Source organism: Haemorhous mexicanus, chromosome 2, assembly GCF_027477595.1.
Source record: "Haemorhous mexicanus isolate bHaeMex1 chromosome 2, bHaeMex1.pri, whole genome shotgun sequence".
NCBI lineage: Eukaryota > Metazoa > Chordata > Aves > Passeriformes > Fringillidae > Haemorhous > Haemorhous mexicanus.
The window spans coordinates 48,882,196-48,906,099 of NC_082342.1; the positions used below are offsets into that span (position 1 = coordinate 48,882,196).

Below are 23,904 nucleotides of genomic sequence, written 5' to 3' on the forward strand. Positions count from 1 at the left end.
GCAAGCACCGACGCAGAGCTGAGTGAGGAGCGCAGGCACACCGCAGTAATACAGCACCACATAGGGCTGAACGGGGCGCTTAAGGGATAGGAGCATGTGCGCTATGCGGACAGATTGAGGGAGCTGGGACAGTTCCCTCACTGGGACGGGAATACCTGGCGGGCGGGAGCAAAGACTGACAGCAAGGCTTCTCAGCGATGCCCCGCCACAGAACCAGAGGCAAAAGGCACAAATTGACGTAAGAAGTGATTTTTTTTCTCTCTTTTTTTTTTAACTGCAAAGGCGACTGAGCACTGGTTGCCCAGAGCTCTCCATCCTTGGGCATACTCAGAACACACGCAGCCCCTGCTGATCCTGCCTCGAGCCGGGGTTTGGAGTGGGCGCCTCCCCCAGAGCTCCCTTCCAGCCTCAGCAAATCTCTTGAGTCCCTGATATGTGATTATTTTGCACCTGCAAGCACGCTTCTGCTTAATTTTACAGAGACACTTTATTTTACTCTCAAAATGAGAAATAAATTCAGAGGAAATAACCCAAGTGTAAATTCTGTGAAAACAACTGAGCCCCTCTACCCCCAGCGCTTTGAGAAACGAGCAACTCTCGACATTTTAAAAAAGCTATCACAAAACCACATATTATGTATTCTTTTATAGATATTATACATTCCTCCTTGTTTTGTAAGACACAAACCACAGACTCAATTTTAACTTAGTAAAAGATTTCACTAGTGGGAAAAAAAAAAGGTAAACGGGAAGCGTATGCATTTGATCTTTCCCTGAATGTAATATGAAGGGAAACGATATTCTAAGTAGATTTCCCGCTAGTTTATTTCACCGGGCTGCTACTTCCAGCGGCGGACGGGGCAGTTTCTCCCTGCGGCTCACCCGCCGCTCCCTGAGGGCAGGGCGGTGCCTCACGCCTTGGGGAGGGGCCCCGCCGGGGCCGCCCCCGCCCCTGCTCTCGCGAGATGGGCGGCGCGCGGCGCGACATCCGGGAGCGGCGCAGCAAGATGGCGGTGGAGTCGCGGGTGACGCAGGAGGAGATCAAGAAGGAGCCGGAGAAGCCGATCGACCGCGAGAAGGTGTCCAGAGTGCGGGGTGCTGGTGCCGCGCCGCTTCTCCGGCCGCTCCAGCACGGACAGCGGGGATGGGGGGAGTGGCGAGTGTCTAGTGACGACATGAGGCCTCCGCGGAGGGGGGGGGGGGGGGGGGGGGGCGTGGCGTGGCGAGCGGCCCCTCATCCTAATCCCCTCATCCTAATCCCCTCCCCTCCGGCTCCTGGCTCCCATCCCCATGCTCATTCTCACCCCCGCCTCGCCCCGCAGACGTGCCCGCTGCTGCTGCGCGTCTTCACCACCAACAATGGGCGGCACCACCGCATGGACGAATTCTCCCGCGGCAACGTGCCCTCCAGCGAGCTGCAGATCTACACTTGGTGAGTGACAGCACCTCTACGGCTGGCCGTGCCGCGGGGCCTCGCCTGGGCCCCCGGGCCGGAGGGAGGAGCAGGGCTCCGGTCGGAGCGGGACAGGCCTGGGGCTTTCGCCGCCGCCGGTGTGGAGCGGTTCTGGCTGTGCCCTGGCAGCTGAGACGGGGCATCTCCGGAAGCACAGCTTTGTGCCGCGGTGAGCGCTCAGCCGCCGAAACTTAGTGCGCCTCAAGTGCCCAATTACTGCTGCATGTAATTGGTGGCTTCTGCTGTGGCGGTGGTTATCGCAACACATCTACTCAGTGTAGAGGTTCTCCTTTAATGCGTGTATGTTGTTCCAAGAGCCCCGTTTTTCCAGTAGAAGCAGCTGTCCCAGAAGGCTTGAAATGCTGTGTGGATGGTTTGTTGGTTTAAGTCAGACCCTTCTGAGAGTGGAGTAATGAGTTTTCTTTCTGCATGGTCAGGTAGCAATGCTTTAACAGAGACCTGCTTTTATCACTGTCAGATTTATTTTGGAGAACTGCCTTAGTCTCCATTGCAAACATGTTAGGTTTTGTTTGTAATATTTTGAACAATGCCTTTGAAAAGGAATTATGCTGCTTTTTAAACCCTTCATGATGTTTGGCAGAGTTGTAAGTCATACGTTGTGAAGTTGAATAAATCCATTTTTGTGGCTACCAAAGCATGCAGTTCTAATTTACTTCTCAGTGGGGTTTATGGACTCTGTCCAGGCTGTTGGTGGTGTCTGAGTTGTTTCCCGTCTGCAGAAGTCAGAATGGGCATTGTCTGTCAACACACTGCTCCTTGGTTGCCTGGAGCTCAGAGTGAGTGCATAGTCTGTATAATTGGAGACACTTCTCTTGCAATGACTGAGAACTTTTGTTCTTGAAATTCTAGACATGAGCTTTAGCCCTGCTCTGGTTGAAGGCTGGGTACAGGAGTGCTGCTTGCTAGGGCGGAAACGAAAAGCTGTTTTATTTTTCTGCTTTTCTTACATTTCCTCTAATAGTTAATAACCTTATTGTAATACAGATGTCAGCTTAGGTGAGGAAACTCTTACACTGGGGCTTGTATGAATGTATCAAAAAAAAAAAAGGGCTCCTGCTGTTTAAATGGTAACTTCTCAGAGACCTGAAGATGCAGATGTTGAAATGTATACAGAGATGCAGAGATTCATCTGAATATCACAGTGAATCAGACGCGTTTGCACTAGAGCATGTTGCCTCCAGTGTGCAGTAAGAGGTGAATTCTCCCAGGTGTTACAGTCAATAACTGTGGACCGAGGATATGCCAAGGCAAAGAAACATTTGGTTAGGTTGTTGCAATATATTGATTCGATCTTAAATGTTTTGGGAAGCTTTTTTTACTGTTCCTTACTGTTCCTTTGAGAGTATCAAGTGCTTTGGTTTCTTTGTTTAATCTAGGATGGATGCAACTCTGAAAGAGCTGACCAGCTTGGTGAAAGAAGTTTACCCGGAAGCACGGAAGAAGGGCACACATTTCAACTTCGCAATTGTTTTTACAGATCTCAAGAGGCCTGGCTATAGGTAAATGGCATTTCTTCTCTGAGTTAATAGAATACTTTAGGCACCAGAACAGTAAATTATCCTTCATTAACACTGATTTAAAGTTCAGAACCCACATACCAAACTTCTGAAGTTCTGTATGATGACTGCTGCACCTTTAAATTGTGCTTGGTGACCATCCCTGTTAATGTGTTCCCAAGAGTATGAGCCTGTGTGCTTGAAGGCTTTGGTTTGTATTGGCAACTGGAACACAGCCCTCCAACTTGAGCTAATGCTTTGTTCCTGGTAGGTCTTGCACCTGAGTTACAGCAATGATCTTGTAGCAGGTGTTTCTCTTCCAAAATGGCATGAGCTAATCTTTGTCAGCAGCCAGTGGATGTACTCTGCTTTGGAATCTGGTGGGGTCTTGTGCTTTGTCTGTATGGCAGGGGGTAAGGGGTTCTCCCTAGTGTCAGAGCATTTGGTGTAGGCTTTTCTTGGTGCACCCAGGATTGCAGAGAAAAACCCCAGCATTTTGAGTACACAGCCATGTTGGTGCAGTGCAGGGAGTGGCATGGGAAGGGAGTTACAAGCCAGTGCAGTTCCTGTTCTGGACATCTGGAGAGATTGGCCACTGATAACTAACTTGCCTTTCCTCTGCTACTCACAGGGTGAAGGAGATCGGCAGCACCATGTCGGGCAGGAAGGGCACAGATGATTCCATGACATTGCAGTCTCAGAAATTCCAGATAGGAGACTACTTGGATATAGCAATTACTCCTCCGAATCGTGCACCACCCCCGTCAAGCCGCATGAGACCTTACTAAAGTCTTGCTTCTCTTTGTATGATTATGTATTCTGTTTACTCCTACTTGCTGTTCTAAAGCAGGCTTATTTTTTTGCTTTTGTTGCTAAGCACCTGAAGACAAAGCTGAGCATTGTAGAAGAAAGTTAACTTTTAAACATTAACTTTTAGTTTGTTTAGAAGAAACCCCTTCAGCAGTGCCATCATCCTATCTCTGACTGTTATAGTTTGACTAGTAAATTAGTGTGTCCCATGTTCTGAAGACTTCCATGAAATATGACCAGGAGGATTACAGGTGTTCTGAAGTTCTGTCTTGTTTGGAATAAAAATTGATGTTAATCCTTTGACTGTTTAGTGGTGTATCAATGCTCAAGGCTGCTCTGTGTTAGAAGTTACTAATGATGCTGGGGAGTGTTAAGCATCATTAGTATCTGAAATGGAAGGGGTGGCTCAGGGATCTCAGTTGTCCATGGGGCAACTGGAAGACTGGTGTGTCTTTAACACTTTAAGGTGTTGCCTGGTACCTTAAAGAGCAGGATGAAGAAGGGGTGACTTGTGTCTCAGCAAAGTGGTGCTTGGTGCTTGCCAGCTTGACTCCCTCTGTCACTGCAGGGGGAGAGGCTGAGATGTGCAGGTACCTTTGGTCTTCCAGCAGGGTCCAGCTGTCCCTGGCTGACTGGGAGCAGCCAGCTGGTCTGGGCAGGACCAAGTGCTTGCTTTCTGCACCTTGAGCTCCTGTGTGCTAAGAGCAAGGCAAGGGCAGGAGTAGAAGCAGTAACTCATTAGAAGCTCCACCTTCCTTGCCTAAGGCCTGAGCAGAGGCTAGGACTGAAGTAAATATTCCTGTCTGCTGAGGACAAGGTGTGCTTTGTGTCATGAAGTGGGATCTTTGTTTTTCTCCCTCTCAGGAGTCCCTTGGTTCAGTATAGCCTGAGGGAGTTCTGTCCTTGGCTTAACCCTCTTCTGTCCCCCTTCTCTGGGTTCTGAGTTAGGGAGTTGCAATTTCAGCCTTCATGAATGTCTGATTTGCAGAGTCACTTCTCCCCTAAGACTGAAAAGTGTTCCCAACCGTTTTTTAAAGCGAGCTCAAGACGCTTACAAATGCTGCCTATTAAGGACCGAGCCTGAAGTGGCAGTGGAACTGATTTATTGTTGCCAGAGTTGGCATGGGCGGGATATTTTTTGTGGCGCAGTTGCCTCTGGTGTGAGGCAGTGGTGCTCCAAATACTGATGCTGTGAGAAACCCAAGTGTTGGAACAGCTCAGGGACTTGTGTTTCTAGGGACAAGCTTGCTCAGGTTGGGAACACTTGACAGACCTGGACAGAGAGAAGAGCAAAGGCCAGTGCTGAGTGGTCTCACTGATTGCCCCAGGGCATAATTTGTCCTGCAAAAGGAGTGTGGTGAGTAACCAGCATATAATTACGGAATTGCACAGCTCCCATCAACGGGAAGGACAAACCTGCCATTAGAGGTACACAGGAATATGGGCATTTCCTCAGTTTTGTGTCCTGGTTTTTGCTTTAATTGCATTTTGGATAATTCCTAAATGTAGTCACTATAAAAGGCAACAGCAGCAACGGAGTCTGTGTCTGTGACTCAGCTGGTCTGGGAAGCGACTTGACTTTGTTGCTGGAATGGGAGACGTGGCCAGGGAATGCTGGTGCCTGCCCAGCTGGCAGAGAAAAAGAACATCTACTGGCTTTCTATGTGGTGGCCCATGTAGCAAAATCGCCGGGAAATGAAAGTGCAGAACTGTCTTCGGTAGCAAATACTTCATTCCGCTTATTTGGTTAGAGTTTACCTTCCCTTGACTGCCATGAATGTATAAATGTCACCTGATCTCTTTCCCAGCTGTTTCAGGATAAACATCTCTTGGATCTCTTGCTCATAAAACACAGAAAGGTAATGTGGACGTGCAGAGCTTATTATGGGAAAAGACACTTGAGAGAAGAATGTACTTCAGGTTAGGGATTTCCTATATCAATACAAATCAGCTGGCAATCTAAGCTGATGGCAGCAGCTGTGGAAGCAGACAGCAGTAGGGTACAACTATCCAGATATGGCAAGAGGTGGAAGGGAAGTGAAAGCTGTCGCCAGCTGAGCTCCTTGCGCACAGGAGGGAATTCAGTCCCAGTAACGTGGTTGTGTTTGTCTCTGAATGTTGCTATAAAAGTGGGAGAGGGATATCAGTCCCTAAAGAGAGCAAAATACGTAGAGCAGTGTGGTTTGGGGAAATTAAAACATGGTCATCACGAGTGAACAAGCCGTAGTCTCAGGAAGTGGTGTAGACAGCACTGCATCAAAATTTGTCAATCCACAGGATTTGCTTTGTAGGCAGCAATTTGATGAGGAATTTTTGCCCCTCATCAGGGCAGTTGGATAAGGTACTTTATTTTTTTTTTTTTATCCTTAAAGGCCTAAGAGACACAGCTTTATTATATATCTACAGTGTCAACAGCAGCCACTCCTCCGAAGCCTTTTGTCTCCCAGCTGAGTAAGGCAAAGAGCTAGGATGACAGCTCTCCAGAAAAGGTTGCCTGACTTTGACACTTCTCAGAGGGAATCCGTTCCCTGCCTAGCAGCCCAGACAACTCTTGCCTCCTGCCCATGCCCTGCCAGGTATACACCTACCCCCACCTCCCTTGCAGGTGTCTCTCCAGGCCTCCCCTTCTCCCTGTCCTTTCTCAGAGGGCCATTTTTCTCTGCCTCTAACCAGTGACAAACATCCAGATCGCTCCTGCAGGTCTCCAGTCTGTGCTCCCTGGCCTCTGGCTGCAGCAGCAGGCCTGGTGAGCTGTGCTCCCTGGCAGGACCAGAAGCATTCCACATCCTGCCTCTGGGGTGCAGCACAGTCAAATAGTCCCAGCTACAGAACCAGGGTAACTTCTCTTAATTTCTTTTTTACCCTCAGTAGCACCTACTGAAGGCTGCCCTGCTCCCATAGATGGGACTTCTTCCTCTTCCTGTGTCCCTTCCGGTGTGTCTTTCCTGCCTGTCTAGGTTTGGCTTGTCATGAAGGACTCTCTACTGTGCTTCCCCAAACAAACTTACCTCTTAGTTCTAATTTCCCCCCCTCATTTTGTGAGCCTAAACCAATATTTTTTTCCAATCTAATAGACAGAAAAAAAGGTATATCAAAAATACTATTTTTTTTCCTCACTAAGAATCCCCACACCATCACCTTGTCACACCTTACATAAATATTGATGCCGCTGTTGATCATTAGCCAGGCTTTCAGTTAACATGGGGAGGAAAAAAGATTCTTTTCCACGTGCTCAGGCCTTAATTAAGTTTTCACAGTCACCTTGTGATTTCATCACCCCTCCAGTACAGGCACATACAAGTGCAGGCCCACATATGTATGTACGTCCATGACCAGGGACTACAGCATTAGAAAGCCAGCTCCTTTCCTGTAGTGGCTGCACAAGCCTGATATAAGTTCTGCAACAATTTTGGGAGAGGGCCTGGTGTAGAGGTTAATTCCCTCCTTAGTTTAAAGAGTGAGGACAACTCACCCACTTTTTCCCATAACCTGGGCAGCACCAGACATAGACCTCCCTCGTGTTTGCTATTTGGCTGGAGCAGTTGTGGTGAATTAAATTATACTTTACAGCTCTGGTCAAAAGCAGAAACACTGTGATGCAGCAGGAACATATTAAGCATTATCAGCAAATCCTCACTTTTGCAATGGAAAGAAGGAAAAATGAGGAGGTCTCTGAAATCCTGTTGTGTCAGAGCAGGTGGCCAATTATCTGCTGATGTCTAAGCCCTCCTGTCTGGACTTTGTGCAACTCAGATGGGTTAAAAACAGGAGTATCAGTTCCCCTTGAGGAATGTGCCTTGCAAAACACCCATGTGGTGTTGTGCACCTGGCCACAAACATCTGTTGGTGGTGAGGAGGTGCCTGGCTGGCACACTGGGGCAAGGTCCTAACTGCCTAAGGGCTGGGTTCAGAGGGGCTGGGGTGTTTGGGACGCTCCCTGGGGTATTTCCAGTCTCACAGACAGGCTTAAATAGAACAACCTTGTCCGAAAACTCAATTGGCCTCCTCAACACTCAGCAAGAAAATCCAGTGCAAAATGACAGCTTCAAGGGTTCCTCTGGGTGAGCTCCTCCAATTGCTGGCTGAGCTGTCAATTCCCCAAGCCGTGCTTCAGGCAAACACAAGGTAGTGTTTTCAGACTTAAAAAGACTTGGGAGTCTTTAACAGGGGCCTGAAACTGCACCTGGCCCAGGCTTTAGGGGACTGGAAGGGAAACCACAACAGTGGTTTCAGGGAGGGCATTTGAGGAAGAGCACCAGGCACACAGCATTCCCTGACCCCCAAATGCCTGCTCAGCTGGGCCTGTGTGTAGAGTCCAGGTCAGGGTCTGCTGCCTTTGCCTTAACAACTGCTCTGGAGAGTAGGAGGCTTATGCTAGAAAAGGAGAAGGGAAGCATGTGCTTGTAGAAGTACTGAAGGTTTGAAATAGGTCCCACCAGCCAGACAGCCTACATGGCCAGGAACAAACCACACCACTCTGCACCTATGCAGAGCCCTCTTCCAAGTGTCAGGTTGGTCCTCGCAGCTTTCTCCAGCCCGATTCATCCACAACCACCTGAGCAGTTGTCCCAGGGAGGGGGAAGGGGAGTTTGTGAGGAGTGCAGTGGTGAGGAGGAGGAGGAATGTCTTCAGCTGTCACTGAAGTGATTAGGGAGGAACAGCCTTAGGCAACCTTACCAAAGCAGCCGGACAGACAGGATAGGATTCACCCAGCCAGGGAAGGAGGACATCCTGGCTCCCATGCCTGTCCTTTCTCTTCTCATGCCTCAACAACCATCAATGCCTTTGCAGGCAGGCAGTGATTTGGGTCAGTGCACAGTCCCTGAACAATCCTGGAAAACAGTAATTAGCTCCTGGTGGTTGGGCAAGCAGGAATGATTTCCCTGCAGTCACAACTGCTGTGATGTAACCAACAACCTATGGCGTGGGACCTGCAGCTGGGGGAGGAAAGGTGGGAACATGCAGAAGGCCCTAGACTGGCTTACAACAATTCATAAGCAATCTAGAGAATGTAACCCCTGGGCTTTAAGCCAGGAATACAATATGCCAGAAATTATGGAAGCATCTGAACACCTTCCTGCTGACTATTCTGCAAACTATGCTGTCCTTGGCCCCTCCCCAGGATAAATGCCTGTGTGATAGAGCACCTTATTCCATGGACTATTTCCCATGCAGACACATTTGTGCTTCTTTTTTTAAAAACTCTTCAACTTGAGTTAGGCAAGACAAGTTCGAAGAAATTTCTGGATCTGGTCAGCTCCTACTATGATGTCAACTGCCTCTTTGTAAAAGTAGGTATTAGTGTAAGAAAAGCATAAGGTTTTACATTTAAGTTGATATAGGCAGCATCAGCCAATGTCTTCCTGGCAGAAAATTGTGCTCCTTTGGACTAACACACATGTGATTCCATAGTGTGGCCACTGGATATTGTCTTTGCCCCTCATAAACACCACAATATCTGTATTATTGTCCCATGGGGAACAACAAGGTGCTCCCAAAACAGAAGGCAGATCCAATACCAGCTACAGCTGTTGATGGAGCACATGCAACCACCCCAAGTGCTGGAACATTTTAATAGTGACAAGTGAGAACAAAGCAAATGTGACATTTAACAGGAAATTTAAAGCAGCCCCAGGGCTTTAAAAAATAAGAAGAAAGCCTGGACTCCAATTATTGTTCCAGTGGTTAATAAAATCTTCAATAAAAGCACAATGGGAATCACTAGAAGTAATCCTTGTCAATTATCCCTTTGACAACCATCTGGGAAGTTTCACTTTACTGAGAGACCTATAATTGTGTTCAACCTCAGGCCAAGTATTTCCCAGATAAGAAAGCACTGAACACCTTATTAAGGGGCTTCCTAGGCAGAACAGTTGAGATGCTCCTTTGACAACAAATGGGGTTAGGGGGAGAAGCTTCTGTTAGCTGGACACATTTGATATACTTAAAAAAAAACCAGAAAAAATATTAAGAACCACAGCAAATGAAGGAAAAGTAAAGGCTATGCTTTTTTGGTTACTTCCCAGATGTTCTTGAATACTGAAGAGCAATTTTGCACTGGGTTCAATCTTTTCTGAGAGCAGGCACTGCTTGCTAGGAGATGTGATCTCCTTTCTTACCCTTCCCTTATATCTGATCCAGCACTCACGTGGGCAAAAGCTGAGCTTGAGGATACTGTTGGGAAGGACAAACAAGATGAGAAAACAAAAATAATTAGCCTTTCTGTGCCTTGGCAAATAAGAAATCTATTGTAAAACTGTACAACCCTTAAATTCTGTGCAAGGGAATTGGTGAAACAGCTTCTAGTGGAAACAGCCCCCAGTCAAACTAAATAAAGCACAACACAAAACCATACTCTGGCAATTTTGCTTGTTTTCAGGTGATGACTGTCTCTTACAGAACCACTCTGTTGCTACTTACATAGCTACTGTTTATCCAAACTGACAGGCCAATGCTGTTAAAGACATTCACCCCACAACAAACCAACTTGTAAAATCTCTTTTGCATCATTCCCACTTTGACAAGTGATTAACTTTACAGTGCAGCTGGATGAGCTTTCTCCAGCAGCAGCACTGGCATAAGAGTTTACCCTCCTCCAGCCCCGTGGCTGCACCCTTGGTTGTTCCAGTATATCAGATGGCCACACACCCACCTGTCCCTCCCCCATGCTACAGCAGATTGCACAGGATTGCAACCAGGAGGGTTTTGACTGTTTCCAGAGAAGGAGACTGCACTGCCCCTCTGGGCAGCCTGTTCCAGTGCTTACACTTTCACTGCTGTCCTTTCCACCCCCCAACTCCCCCCGCCTCCCATTACTCAAACTACTGTTTAGGACATCCTGAAACCTAAAAGAATTTCAAAGGTGAAGTACAAAAAACTAAAACTAGTTTTTGTTTTGCTGCCATGATTTTATCTCAGAGCAATACTTTGCCTATAAAAAATAATACAAATACAAACAATGTTACATGTGTTGGAGTAATATTGAAGGCAAGAAAAACAAAAGTGATGCATACAACTTCATTTCTTGATTCCAAAAAGTCTCATCCCTGTATCATGTCACAACAGCTTGAGTAGACCAGAAGATTTTAAGGTTGCAATTGTTATATCGAAGATATTAGTTAATATCTTCGATATAACAATTGCAACCTTAAAAAATTTTAATAGGCCAGTAAAATTATGCAAGTGCCTTGCAGTGAGAAACTCAGCACTGCAAGGTACAGCTCCACACTTCTCTAATGGAGGAAAGCACAGTGGAGTGCTGAGTTGTTCTCAAGTTTAGGGAAAAGACTTCTCTAAGCCCTTTTGTGAATTTCATTAGTTGAAGGCAGGGAGAATACAGCAAGGCCTGTAGTAGCACTGCTTGTTCCGTTTCATGTTAAAAGGGTATCTGGCTCGCTGCAGGGCAAGAAAGGGACTGCAGGCTGTGAAATCCCTCCTGTTTAGTGCTGGTAAATCTGTCTGGTTGAAACCCTCTTGCTCTGCAGCAAGAATACTCTGTACCTTTCCAAAGTCATGAAATTCCAGAACCAGCATTCACCCCACCAGGTTTTAATCTATGAAAAAGCTGGAAGCAGGTGTGGCCTTCACTCTGAGGAGGATGGGTAGAACAAGTAAGTGTTCTTATAGCAGACACCAAGCATTTGGACAGATTTATTTAGTATCCCAAAGTGTTAATTAAGACCATAGACTGACACATTAATATGTACATAATTTAAAACACAAACTAGCATTTTCCATGACAGCGTGCTCAGGTCCGAACTAGTAGAAAATCACCTTCACCAATTAATTTGATGTATGCTTATCCTGGAAAATGACTGTAATAGCAGAAAAAAGACACCTTTACTTATTAAGTTTTAACCAGGGCAAGTCTAAGCAAATGAAGAAATACTTGTGGGCTTCTCTAGATGTTTGCATATCCTGAAAACTTTAAAAAATGTGGAGCTGAGTTCAGAACAACATCCACTTATCCCCATCTCCTGTGACAGTCTCTCACTTCCCATGTGTTGCATGTTTGCCCTCATATAAATGACAGAATTTCAATCATTAAATGGAAGACAAATAGTAAAGTAAGAACAGTTCTGGAGTCACTTAGAGGAATAGCTGACACTGAAAACAGCAAATTGGCTCCAAACAAGGATATGGAGCTGGGTTTTCTGGTGGAAAACAATACAAGTGCTGGTAGAAAAAAATCCCAATTACTATGACTACCAAAAGAGTCCCAAACAGCACTGAGAACTTCAGCTTGGTCAGCTACTACAGGGTTAGATGTGCACATTTAGAAGTGACACCAGCACTGAAGAGAATACACATGGCAGCAGTAGGAGAAGAAGCAGTCACCTACAGGCCTGCCAAAAAATTCTTCCAAGCAGCTGAAGATGCACATAACCAGTAACAATTGCACATTTTGAAATGATTCACAGTAGAGTGGGAGTCTTCCAGAGCTACAAAGAAACCAGATGCATAGCACCTGATACTATGTTGATGTATAAAGAAAGAAGCTGCATGGGAAATGCCTGTCTGCCAGAGGTAACAGTCAGTCCGATGCAGGGATGTGTCAGATACATCTTAGCACTGCAGAAAGGACTAAAAGCACAGAACAGCTTTAAATAGTAAAGCAGGGGTTACTCTTCCAATAAAAAAAAAATTTACTTGTTTCTGTTGAAGATACCAAATACTGTTGAAGTACCAGACTTCAGCCTCAGCCCTGAAAGGATGTAGAGTCCCTGAAACAGCCAGAGATGTCCACTTTTGAAAGCAATATAACTGGACTTTCCGTTTATCAAAATCTAACTGCACTCTCTATAGCCTGCTGCAAATGCAATCCTACACAACAAATAACTGAAGCACCACCTTGTACATGGATTTCCATTCCTCTTTTAAGTGGAATATATTTAAAACCCCTCAAAACATTTTGCCAATAAGGTCAAAAAAATTGTCAGAAAATTAAGCACGAGCTCTTAGTTCAAACAAGTTCATCCAGATGAAGGATAAAGAATTGTTCTCCATTAAAAAAGCCTCTTCTTGGTATGGCTCTTTCTTCCCACCAGTATTTCCTTTTGCTTTTTGAACTTATGATTTGGTGATAAGATCCATTAATATGAAAGTTTCAACACGGTCTTCAGTTTCATTTCAGATGTTTGTCTTGAAAACTCCACGATATCCTCTAAAAACATACCCAGACATATTCATGAGCTTATTTAAATCATATTTTGAATTAGCAGAAGACAGAAATATTGAAAACTTGTCTTTTTTATCTTGACAACAAAAAATGAAGGGTCAGCTAAAGTGAGATTACTCAAATGGATTCCAACTCCCAAGTATAGTAAAATACCAACTTTCATCAGTGTCACTCTGGGTTGTTTTCCTTACATGTTCCCTGTACCTCCTATTTAAATAATCTTTGCAGACTCTAAGTGTAACAGATAATCAACAAGCATAATATATATTACATTGAATCAGGAATATGTACGCTTTGATGAAGTTGTCATAAAAACATCTTTACATTCAAACTGATGGTGTTCTTTATAAAACTATAACTCAATTGTTCTAAGATTATTCATATGTATTGTAGCTTTTAATTTAAAGTATTTTGTCTTTACCAAAACAAATTTGAAATCACTTCTCACCAAATTCTTTTATTTCATTGCCTAAATTTACCCAGAAAGCATTCACTGGTGCTTTCATTGCCACAAAGCAAAGTACACCAACAGATAAACCTACAGTAAAAATTTGCCTTTTTTTTTTTTTTTTCTAACTTGGGAGGATCCAAACACACCATCAGCTATAATATTTACAAACAGGCAGTTATATACCATGCCAAAATCCCAGTTATTTAGTCACAGAAACAAGAGCTGTTTTGATAGTTGAATAGCAAGCAACTACATGAATTTCTAAGTGCATTAAAGCTTCTTTGTACCTCCTACAAATTAAATTACTTTAACAAATTTGTGAAGGGCAATCATACCTGTTCTCTTTGTTGCGGTAATTAGTGGAACCACTTTCATATCTTGTAGTATTTCCTGCCTTGGTCTCCATTTCCAAGGCTTTAGAAGAGTCTGCCTTATTATTATATTGGGAAAGCATCTATAGGAAACATTAAACAGGATTAAAAAAAATTACCTAAGAACTCAAACCAGATGGATTACAGATAGAACTAGGCCCTTTTAATTCTAGTATTTTTATATTAAAATTAGTTGGGGAAAAAAGCATATTAGCTAACCTTTAGAACATTATCTGGTATCCTTGTTATTTCTGGAGGTGGAGGAGTATTGAGTAAATGGTCATAGTGTTCCAGTTTGGGAGGGGAAGGGTCCCCAGTATGTTTAAGATAGTCATCAGAGCTTGCAGCAAAAGGAATTCTTTCTTCTTTGTATGGGGTATCTTTTGCATCATTCTTTGTCACTGACTCAAGCTTCCCCCCTGGTGTTACCTGCTGCTGCAAAAGAAGTATTAAATGCCTTCAGTTAATTTACTTATGCTAGGTAAAGTATTTAGTAAATGTTCTTACATAATTACTATTAGAAAGTACTTTTATAGTGACATAATAAAAAATAGTATTGGAAAACAACCCCAAACTGACATTTTAAAATCTGCTTATGGCAAAGTGTGTGAAAATGTACATAATTGCAACTTACTACCTTAGCTTCTGCTTTTAGCCATCTTGTTTGAAAATCTGGACACTGTGGTGTTGCTGCATGACTGGGAAGAGGCAGTTCCTTTGTCTCTGGTGACCTTGATAATCCTGTATTATTTGTTTTGGAAGAGTCCTTCACATCAGGAGTACAGAACACAAATACCATAGGAGAAGCCATCCAGTCAGCTGCTGCTATCAAGGGTGAGTGAAATAAAATTAAAAATATATATGTAAACACACACACACACATATAACTACTACCAGTTCCAGTTTCATTTTCTAAAGCATGTGTATCCTTTTAGTTGATATTTTGCTTGATCCATCCCTATTACAGTATTCCTTAAAGGCAAGTAATGCAAAGTAGTCATTCTAGTCCCACTACCCAATATAATTGAAGAAGCCCAACTTAAATCAGCATTCTTTTACCTTCTCATTTACCTAATTGTCACTATGTTTGTCTCAAGATTTTTAAAATAATCTATTTCTCCTCTCTAAGAAGTTTTAGCATTAATCTTGGCAGTTTTAAATTACTGTCTTGCTAGCCCCTTTCTTTCCTGTCTTTAAACAGATCCAATAGGTATTCTCAGGAAAAAAAAAAAGCTAAGTTGGCAAAACAGTTTTTTTATTTCAAACATGGATAAGCTGCAGTTACAAAATTATTAATTTCTGTGCCTAATTCCAATTGGATATGAGTACAGGAGTGAGAAAAAATTTATAGGAAGTAAGAAACTTTCCCATAGAAGCCACCAACATTTTTAGACATCACTAATCATACAATGACCTGCCTTAAATTAAACATATTTAACCAGAAACACAATTTAAGTTAACCAATGTGTTTACAATGCTCTTGCACATGCATTCTGTAAAAATGCATATGTATATTAATTTCACAGATTTTTAACTTACCATTCTCAGCTCTCTTACTTGATTTTGATGCAGGAGTAACCATGATTTCCTTGATGGTCATTTCTGGCAAATTCCCTCCATTATCGTCTCCTCTTTTAACCAACCTGAAAACCAAATCCCAGGTTAGCTCTCAAGTATTATGAAGAAGTCACAATTAAAGCAATATTGCCAACCTAGTCACTTTTCTAGGATCCATTTATGAATATGCAAGTAAAAAAATTAGTTTTCTCAAATGCATTTTTTATAGATTTTTTCATGTGTGATTCTACTGCAGTTTGTGGTATGCAAATGTTCAGTCCAGCCACAAATGATCAAATATACTGAGATTTCAGTCTAAGGCATTAAGAAAAAAACAAATGTCCAGGGTGCAACAGATGCCAGAGATGATAAATTCTGTGTTATGGATTTTATTTTGAACTGCCTGTTGACTATATGAAATTATACAGAACAAGAGGAAATCTTTTCTGCTTTTAAACTAATAAGGGTCTTGTGAACAGGAAAAGATTTTTAATTGAATTTTTAAGTTTAAATAAAATTGTTTATCTTAATCAAATATTATTGAGCTTTCAAGTAATTTCAGTAATTACATAACTATTTAAAAGGAGAGATCCCAAAATTATTTTAAAAGAAAATTTAGTGATTTCAAAGTGACAAGCTATTTAATATTGATTCCATAACACTGGAAACAGAAACTTTAAAAATTATTTTTTCATATCCAAGATTTTCTAGTGAAAAAATGGCATATACAGTTAAGAGAATACTAGGCAAAAAAGTGGAAACTTACCTAACCTACACACAAATCTATGTCTTTAAGTAAGTTATTTTAAATGTTTAAAAAGTAATCTTAACTATCATAACCAGACTTAGATCTTCTCTACAAAATGTCTAAGCTGAAAAAAATCCCCAATAAACAGCATAGGCGGTATATTTTACTTAGAAGAACACGTCTCAAACTTTGAGTTAAACAAAAAAGTAACTTTTCAAGTCAGTTTTGTCTTTGAAGTCTTGCAGGTAGTTGAAATCATATGACTTTGAGTTTTTAAAATGAGCAGAACCAGTAGAATATTTAAAGTGGTTTTCATGCATATGATCCTTGTTTTCTAAACAATTTCTCTAAATATCAAATATTTAGGTAAATTTAAAAAGGAACATATTGCTAATACTAACTATAAAAACATGACCTATTAACTATGTGCATGACCTCACTGCTACAATTATTTTCCTTTATAATTAGAACAGTGAAAATCTAGGTAAGTCCTTTCAACAGAAGACTGGAGCAAAAGGAATAAACAGAGACAATACAGTGCTTCAAAAAATTTACTGAATGCTTTACAAACCATTTTCTTTTTATACTAATAAAGCTTCTGCAACCTTTACACTGGCTGTGTAATATCTATGGCAGACAAGCCTAGGTTCAAACCTTTGGTCACATTGAAATTTTCTCTTTGTAATACATGAAGATTCTTATGGTGCACTCAAGGCAAGAAGCACAGCAGATGTATTTCATGTCAGCATCTGCCACTGCAATGGGTACGTGAAAAGATGCTTAGGGAATTAAATGACACAGGACCCAGCACAAGAGGGATAACAATCACCCACCTCAAGACAAAGAGAAGGGCAATAGTAGCAAGAAATTAGTACAGCAAGAAGAAAACACAGAAAGTTCAGTGGAGAAACAATCTGAATTCCAGCAACTTACTTTTTGATTGCTTGAGAAGTTTTCTGAATAAGTGACATCGTATAATCTTCATTCATACACATGGTATGTTCACTAATGCCAAAGTGCTCAAGTTTTGGTGTCGCACACTCATAGTCATCCATCTTCAGCTTACATTTCGGTGTTTTGGGCAAAGCCTGCGGTGTTCGCAGCCTTAGCGGAGTCTCATTCTTGGCCTTTAGCTGGCGCGCGCTCGTCGTGCGCTGCGCTTTCAGCGCGCTCCAAGGCCGGGAGAAGGCGTACTGCGAGAGACCAAAGTCAGAGAGCTGCGGGTTACGCAGCGGGTCTTTGGGCAACGCTGGCTTCTCTGTAGAAGCAGATAGGTGAGGTACATCATTTGCTTTTTCTTCATCAGATTTATTCTGGACAGACATCGCTGATTTACTGTTAGCTTCATCCTTCTCTTCTTTTTAAGAAAATAAATGAAAAAAAATTATGTCAGAAGTTCCTGCTTTAAGATTTTATAAAATAAATTGTGACACTTCCCCAGTATTTAATTTCTTTTACTTGTTGTTGTAAAAAATAGATTCCTTCTTTCACTATAAAGTACTGAACCTGAAGCTACAACAGGTATCAAAAGCTCACATGGCTAAGCTATATTTATAAGTCACACATTTACTGAGTTTCACTTTATTGGTAAATATTATTTCTAGGGAAAATGAAATTCAAAGCTTTTTACATAAGTGTATTTTTCTCCCTGCATGGAGATGAAAAGGTTTTCGGGAAAGAGTAAAGGCTGCATACAGTACTAAAATTCTCATTCTTCAGAAAAAACAGTATTGAGGAAGGGTTACGAAGGGTTACTAAAAACTTGTGAAAGGAGACAGCTTTTTTGGTAACAAGAGTTCACTGCAAAAATATGTAAATGTGTAATTTGTACATTTTAGGAGTTAGATAAACCAAAACACCCCAAAATGTTTGTTAATTTCTGCATGATGTAGTAAGTAAAGGACAATGAATATGGTGAAGGGTCTGGAGCACAAGTCCTGTGAGCAGCAGCTGAGAGAGCTGGGGGTGTTCAGCCTGGAGAAAAGGAGGCTCAGGGGGACCTCATCACTCTCTGCACCTGCCTGAGAGGAGGGTGCAGCCAGGTGGGGGTCAGTCTCTTCTCCCAGGTAACAAGTGATAGGACCAGAAGACACAGTCTTAAGCTGTACCAAGGAAGATTCAGGTTGGACATTAGCAAGAATTTTTTCTCAGAAAGGGTAATTAGACATTGGAATGACTTCCCAGGGTAGAATCACTGTCCCTGGAGGTGTTTAAGGAAAGACTGGACATGGCACTCAGTGCTGCGGTCTGGTTGACTTGGTGACATTGAGCCACAGGTTGAACTTGATGATTCAGAGGTCTTTTCCAATTTAATTGATTCTGTGAGGTGGGTAGGGGGAGGGAGGCTATTTAAAGTAGTATACCTACTGGTGTGCAGTGATAGTATGTCTTCAGATACACTTAGCTTAAAAATACAACTTAAAAAATAATTAACCTTGTAGCTCTATTTGGAGACTTCTTTAAAGGCAAAGAGTATAGGAAGAAAGGTACTATAAAAAAATCAGAGTCTCCTGCCCAATCCGTGTAAAACAGCTGTAGGAGTTTAACTTGGATATCAATATGGTTCACAACCATAATTCTGTTTTGTGTAATGACTGGATAATGCTCAGAGAAAGTTAAGACCATGTCAAAAGCTTTTTGAAGCCTAATTGGGCCCTAGATACCAAAAGGAGTATGTGTAGTACTTTAACTCATTTGGCACATCTGGATTTTTCAGATGGTTCTATGCGCATTTTCTGACTGCATTAAGGACCTCCTTCCCCTCCAATGATCAAGTGCTACTGCTTGTCACATGTCACCTAATTCCTAAGCATTCTTGTCCCATTTGTGCTGTGAAACAGACATTTTAAGATTTTCTCTAGGTGATTTAAGTTAATGAAACCATCACATGTCAATACAAACCAGCTGAGGTGCATCTACAATAGTTCCTCATGCATGAAGAAGCTGAATCAACATAAGTCTCTGGGTTATCAAAACATACTTGCTAACATGTTTTCTGAATATAATTATTACTGAAAAAAACCCAAAATCCAACACACAGTAACCTAAAGGCATGCCAGAAGATCTAATTCCAAGTGTTTGTGCTTTGGTTTATTCTTACAGCATCAATCACAACAAAATTTACCCTCTGGATATTATTATAAAGCAAATAACATGGGTGTACTTGATCTCCTAATTAATAGAAATATATACATAGCTAAAGAGAAACATGTTATAAAAACGATACTTTTCTTTACATACTGTATTGACAAGAAGCATTACCTGTAGAGTCTTTGATTTGTGGTTTGTAGCCATATTTCTGGAACAGCTCTCCTACTTTTCCAAGATCTGCTGCATTTCTTTGCATCAAGATTTCACTTGCCTTCATAAACTCATGAACTGCTTTTTTTTCCGAGCAAATCTTACCAAGACTGGCATTAACATCTTCCTTTTGGGACAGAGAGGGGAACATAGAAATACGTTCAAATCATCACATGGTAGTTTACACATGAAGCATTTTGGGATTACTCCCAATTCAACTGCCATTCAGATGAAGATAAGCAGCGAATTGAGGTCTTTTCTATGCCTGAAAACCATCAGTATAAATACCTATGGAATACCAGGAATATATAAAGCCCAAGTGTATGGAAACTTGTAAAAGTAACTGTAATGACAGTTCACAGTATAACTGCTTACTGGTAACCTTACCAAGGAAATGCTATGCTTTTACTGCAGAAAAATATGAGGTAACAGTTTAGTTTGTACTCTTACTCCATATGTACAAAGAATTAGTGCAGAGCAGAAGGTAAATCTCACTTTTATACACTTAATTATTTCTATATTGCTCATTTCTATCACCCAAGAAATAGACAACATTTTTCACAAGTTTAACTGACCGGCTGAAGGTACTGAAACTTCTGTGAAGATTGATTTTATTCTAAAAGCTGGTCGTGGAAAACAAGCAAGCTTATCTCTTTTGTTGGGAACTGCTGTTCCTGAATCATTCTACTCACACCTTGGCACCACTCCAACTTCCTTGTAACCTTTGTTCCCTGCTTACCTGAGTGACAGCAGTGACTGCAAACTAAGAAACATTTCTAAACCTACTTTGGGTCACCAAGTTTTTGGGCATTACCCCAATATCCATGGCTATTATGAGGACTTAGATGTGAGTAAAAATAAGGGTTATAACTACTGACTAACAAAGTTGAATTGTGGCTTAATGACCAAAACAGAACCCTAAGTTTATGGAACATACACACACATGTAATTTTTCAAGAAGGAAGCAAGTTAAGATGTTACCTTCTGAGTCTTGATTTCGCCATGGAGGTCATGCAAGACTGTAAGTGGAGATTCATATTCATAGTCTTCAAGATGAATGTTCACATAAAAGAGTTTAGAAAATAAAAAGGTGTCTTAGAGTTTTAGCATGAAAGTAACATTCTACATGGCAATTTCCTGCATTAACAGATGAACTGTCAACGTGCCCAGAAAGCCAAAGCTGTCCTGGGCTGCATCCAGTGGTGGGCAGCAGGGCCAGGGGGGGATTCTGCCCCTCTGCTCTGCTCAGACCCCACCTGCAGGGCTGCATCAGCTCTGGGGTCCCAGCACAGGGAGGACAGGAGTTAGAGGGAGTACAGAGAAGAGACACTGGCATGATCAGAGGCATGGATCTCTCAGCCTTTCCTCTCCTGCAAGGAAAGGCTGAGAGAACTGGGATTGCTCAGCCTGGAAGAGAGGCTTCTTCAGGATGAACTAACTGCAGCCTTACAGTACCTGAAGGGAGCTCACAAGAAAAACAGAGATGGACTTTTTTTACAAAGGCATGTAGTGACAGGACTAGGGGGAATGGATTCAAACTAAGAGAGAGAAGATTTAGATCAGATATTAGGAGGAAGTTCTTTGCTTTGAGAATGATAAGGCTGTGAACAGGTTGCCCAGAGAAGCTGTGGATGCCCCACCTCTGTAAGTGTCCAAGCTCAGGTTGGATGGGGCTCTGAGCAACTTGGTCTAGTGGAAGGTGTTCCTGCCCATAGCAGGGAGTTGGAACCAGGTGATCTTCAAGGTCCATTCCAACTCAAACCATTCTGTGTTTTTATAATATTAGAGATGTTGGATTCATAACCCAGAGAGAGTCAATATAGACAAAACCAAAGAGAACTAGTTCCTGTCAGGAACTTCACACAGCAAAAAACTGCTCTTTGTACAGTGTGTTAAACTCCACGGAGAAACTGCCCAGGCTTTTACCCCAATGTTGCAGCTAATATTGTATATGACAGATACTGATAAAACAAGTAGGTCCCCGGGCTGTCAAAAATTACTTGTGTTAAAATTTTATCCCTAAAGCAGTTGGAAGAAATCAGAAAAAAAGTGATATGGAAACCAGTGAAAAGCAAATCTCAGCAGAAAATTGAATTTTTCCATAGTATTTGCACAGATGCATTGCTCACTTACACAAGGCAGCAGGCATTACTTTTTTCACTGGAAACCAATGCAAATAGTGTAAAAGTGGGCACCTGCTACGTGACAAGACATAGCACAGAGATAAACACAAATAGAAGCCTGAGCTATCTATCCAGATAGAGAACATGCCCTGCAAACGTTTTCCTGTATCGATCCACGAAAACAAGGAGAAGCAAGAACTTGATTCCCATTTCATCCCAGTCATCCTGTTTTCTCCGTGATAAAAAACTCAGCCACCCACCCACAAAGGAGCTCAGAGAGACAACGAGACGAGGCGGACCCCAAACAATTCCCAGCTGAGCAATTCCCAGGCTGATCTCCGGGCCCACCAAAGGCGCCCCCAGAGGAGCACAGGGGGACAGTGGCAGGCAGGAACGTAAATCCCGCAAGGCGCCCCGAGGAACAACTGCGAAGCCCCCAGGCCCAGGCGTGCGGCCCACGGCTGCGGGCTGCTCTTACCCTCGTCCTCCCGGCGCATGGCCCGCTCCAGCTGCTTCACCTCGTTCTCCACCGTGAGGGCCAGCTCCCGCAGCTTGCCGAAGAAGCTCCCAGTCACGTCCATGGCTCCGGGCGGGGGAAGCGGAGCGCAGGGGCAGCGGGACCGGGGCGGCCCTCAGTGAAACCGGGCCGGGCCGCGCGCGCCGCTGAAGGGCTTCAAACTGCCGCCAGCGCCAGCCCCATTGGCGCCGCCCGGCCCCGTCCGCCGCCGCCGCCTCTCGCGAGAGCCGCGCTCCCCGCCCGCCCGCCGCCATCTTGGCTCCTCCGCGGGGGCCGCCGCCGCCGGAGCTTCCCGGTGAGTGAGGCCGGGAGGGGAACTGGGGACTGGGGCCGCCGTGCCCCGCGGCTTCGCTTTAAATCGGGCTAGAGAGTGGGTCTCCGGCGTACAGCTGCATCGTGGGAACGGGGTGGGTTTTCTTCTGTTAGCGGCAGTGTTAGTTTGTGCCGTGCTAGAAGTGCTGGGGTCACTTCTTGGTCACGGCTGACGGAGTTCAGGAAGGGTTTGGACAACTCTCAGGTACATGGTGTGGTTCCTGGGGATGTCGTGTGTAGGGCCAGTTGGACTCGATGATCCTTGTGGGTCCCTTCTAACTCCGCGTATTTTGTGATTCTGTAAAGCTGATGAAATCCCGTGTAGCGTGAAACCTGGGTATAGCGGGTGTGGGACTAATGAACAGCTTAGCAGAGAGCATTTGTGTAAAGTTTAAACGTCATTCGGCCTTTCCTGCCTCTTACACCCACCCAGCGCGTTGTGTCAGGGTCTGTTGGTGCTTTCCGCTTACGCCACTTGGTCTAATTCAGGATATTGCTTCTCTCTACCAACCAGATTTCCCTCGGTCAGGATACAAGACTAGGTAATTACATTCTAATAAGCTTACGGGAGAGACTGTAGTCCAAAACCTAATGCTGAGGAAAGGCCAGATTTGGATTGAGAAGACAGAGCTGGAAATGCTCTGTTTTGACAACACAGCTGTTTGAAGACGGCATGAGTGAAGTGAACCCTTCATTCTTGAGTATCCATGACTAGATTTTTCTAAAATAATTTATGGAGGGTATGCTTTAATTGCAGTGTAAGGATTACTGAATAAATTCTTAAGTTACGTAGATTTAGATTCCCCTTTTCTGATTCTGAAGCTTCCAGTGTATCTGGCCTTGTGCTGCCTGCTGTGTGATGGTTACCAGGCTCTGAGCCTGAACCTTCAAACCAGCCAGCTAAAAGGCAATAGAGTGAGTGTCGAGCTTTTTATCTGTCTTGTCAAAGTTTTATTTTTGTCCCTAAAGTAATGAGCATTTTATATTTCTGTTTATGTTTTAAGGCAAAATGTTTTTAACAACAGTATTACTGCGGAAGAGAATTCCTGGAAAACAATGGATTGGGAAGTACAGGCGACCAAGACTGGTTACCATTTCGATGAAGCAAGCAATGGTCCGAAGGTTGGAAATTGAAGCAGAGAACGAATATTGGCTCAGCCAGCCTTACCTGACACAGGAACAGGAATACAAACACAACACGGAAGAGAGACGTGCCAAGTGGGAAGCTTTCAAAAGCCTGAAACAAGCCAAGTTTCCTGAGCACAGATACATCAGCGATCATTTAAACCACTTAAATGTGACAAAGAAGTGGACATGTTGAGTAATACAGCATATTTATATTTGGCACATGTTGTGCACTACGCTGCGATCTGCTCTCATACCTGTTATGGTATTTCACTGTAATTAGGGTGGGTGACAAATAAGATGCTGTGGTGTACAAAATACTACATTAAAAGCAGTCTTCTGGAACAGTGTATGTTTTATTATTCTTGCTTTGTTAGAGAAGTTCTTTGCATGCCTCTCTACCATCTGCCCACCCTTTTTTCTTCAGGGCTTAAACAGCAAGT

General features: G+C 43.2%; 3 protein-coding genes across 11 annotated transcripts; 2 read left to right on the top strand and 1 right to left on the bottom strand.

Annotated features, from left to right (window-relative positions):
- The first annotated feature begins 923 nt into the window (after positions 1 to 923).
- On the top strand, positions 924 to 4,079 carry SAP18 (Sin3A associated protein 18). The gene is made up of 4 exons (XM_059838730.1): positions 924 to 1,078; positions 1,322 to 1,431; positions 2,850 to 2,972; positions 3,601 to 4,079. The coding sequence occupies exons 1-4, from the start codon at positions 965 to 967 to the stop codon at positions 3,755 to 3,757; spliced, it is 504 nt and encodes a 167-aa protein (XP_059694713.1). The 5' UTR covers positions 924 to 964; the 3' UTR covers positions 3,758 to 4,079.
- Positions 4,080 to 11,428: 7,349 nt separating this feature from the next.
- Positions 11,429 to 22,206, bottom strand: SKA3 (spindle and kinetochore associated complex subunit 3). 6 transcript variants are annotated; one of them, XM_059838724.1, is made up of 9 exons: positions 21,986 to 22,206; positions 20,366 to 20,430; positions 19,346 to 19,511; positions 17,018 to 17,438; positions 15,319 to 15,422; positions 14,414 to 14,604; positions 13,999 to 14,214; positions 13,744 to 13,862; positions 11,429 to 12,942 (listed from the first exon to the last, which is right to left on the bottom strand). In XM_059838724.1, exons 1-9 carry the CDS (start codon positions 22,086 to 22,088, stop codon positions 12,909 to 12,911), a joined length of 1,419 nt encoding a protein of 472 aa, XP_059694707.1. In that variant the 5' UTR covers positions 22,089 to 22,206; the 3' UTR covers positions 11,429 to 12,908. The 6 variants fall into 6 exon arrangements, with proteins under 6 accessions (XP_059694707.1, XP_059694709.1, XP_059694705.1 ...); XM_059838726.1 differs by having other exon boundaries at positions 15,337 to 15,422; positions 17,018 to 17,441; XM_059838722.1 differs by having other exon boundaries at positions 14,414 to 14,601; positions 17,018 to 17,441.
- Positions 22,207 to 22,214: 8 nt separating this feature from the next.
- Positions 22,215 to 23,806, top strand: MRPL57 (mitochondrial ribosomal protein L57). Of its 4 annotated transcripts, none has more exons than XM_059838731.1 (2): positions 22,215 to 22,319; positions 23,341 to 23,806. In XM_059838731.1, the coding sequence occupies exon 2, from the start codon at positions 23,346 to 23,348 to the stop codon at positions 23,655 to 23,657; it is 312 nt and encodes a 103-aa protein (XP_059694714.1). In that variant the 5' UTR covers positions 22,215 to 22,319; positions 23,341 to 23,345; the 3' UTR covers positions 23,658 to 23,806. The 4 variants fall into 4 exon arrangements, with proteins under 4 accessions (XP_059694714.1, XP_059694715.1, XP_059694716.1 ...); XM_059838732.1 differs by lacking the exon at positions 22,215 to 22,319 and adding an exon at positions 22,407 to 22,431; XM_059838733.1 differs by lacking the exon at positions 22,215 to 22,319 and adding an exon at positions 22,855 to 22,878.
- Positions 23,807 to 23,904: the final 98 nt, after the last annotated feature.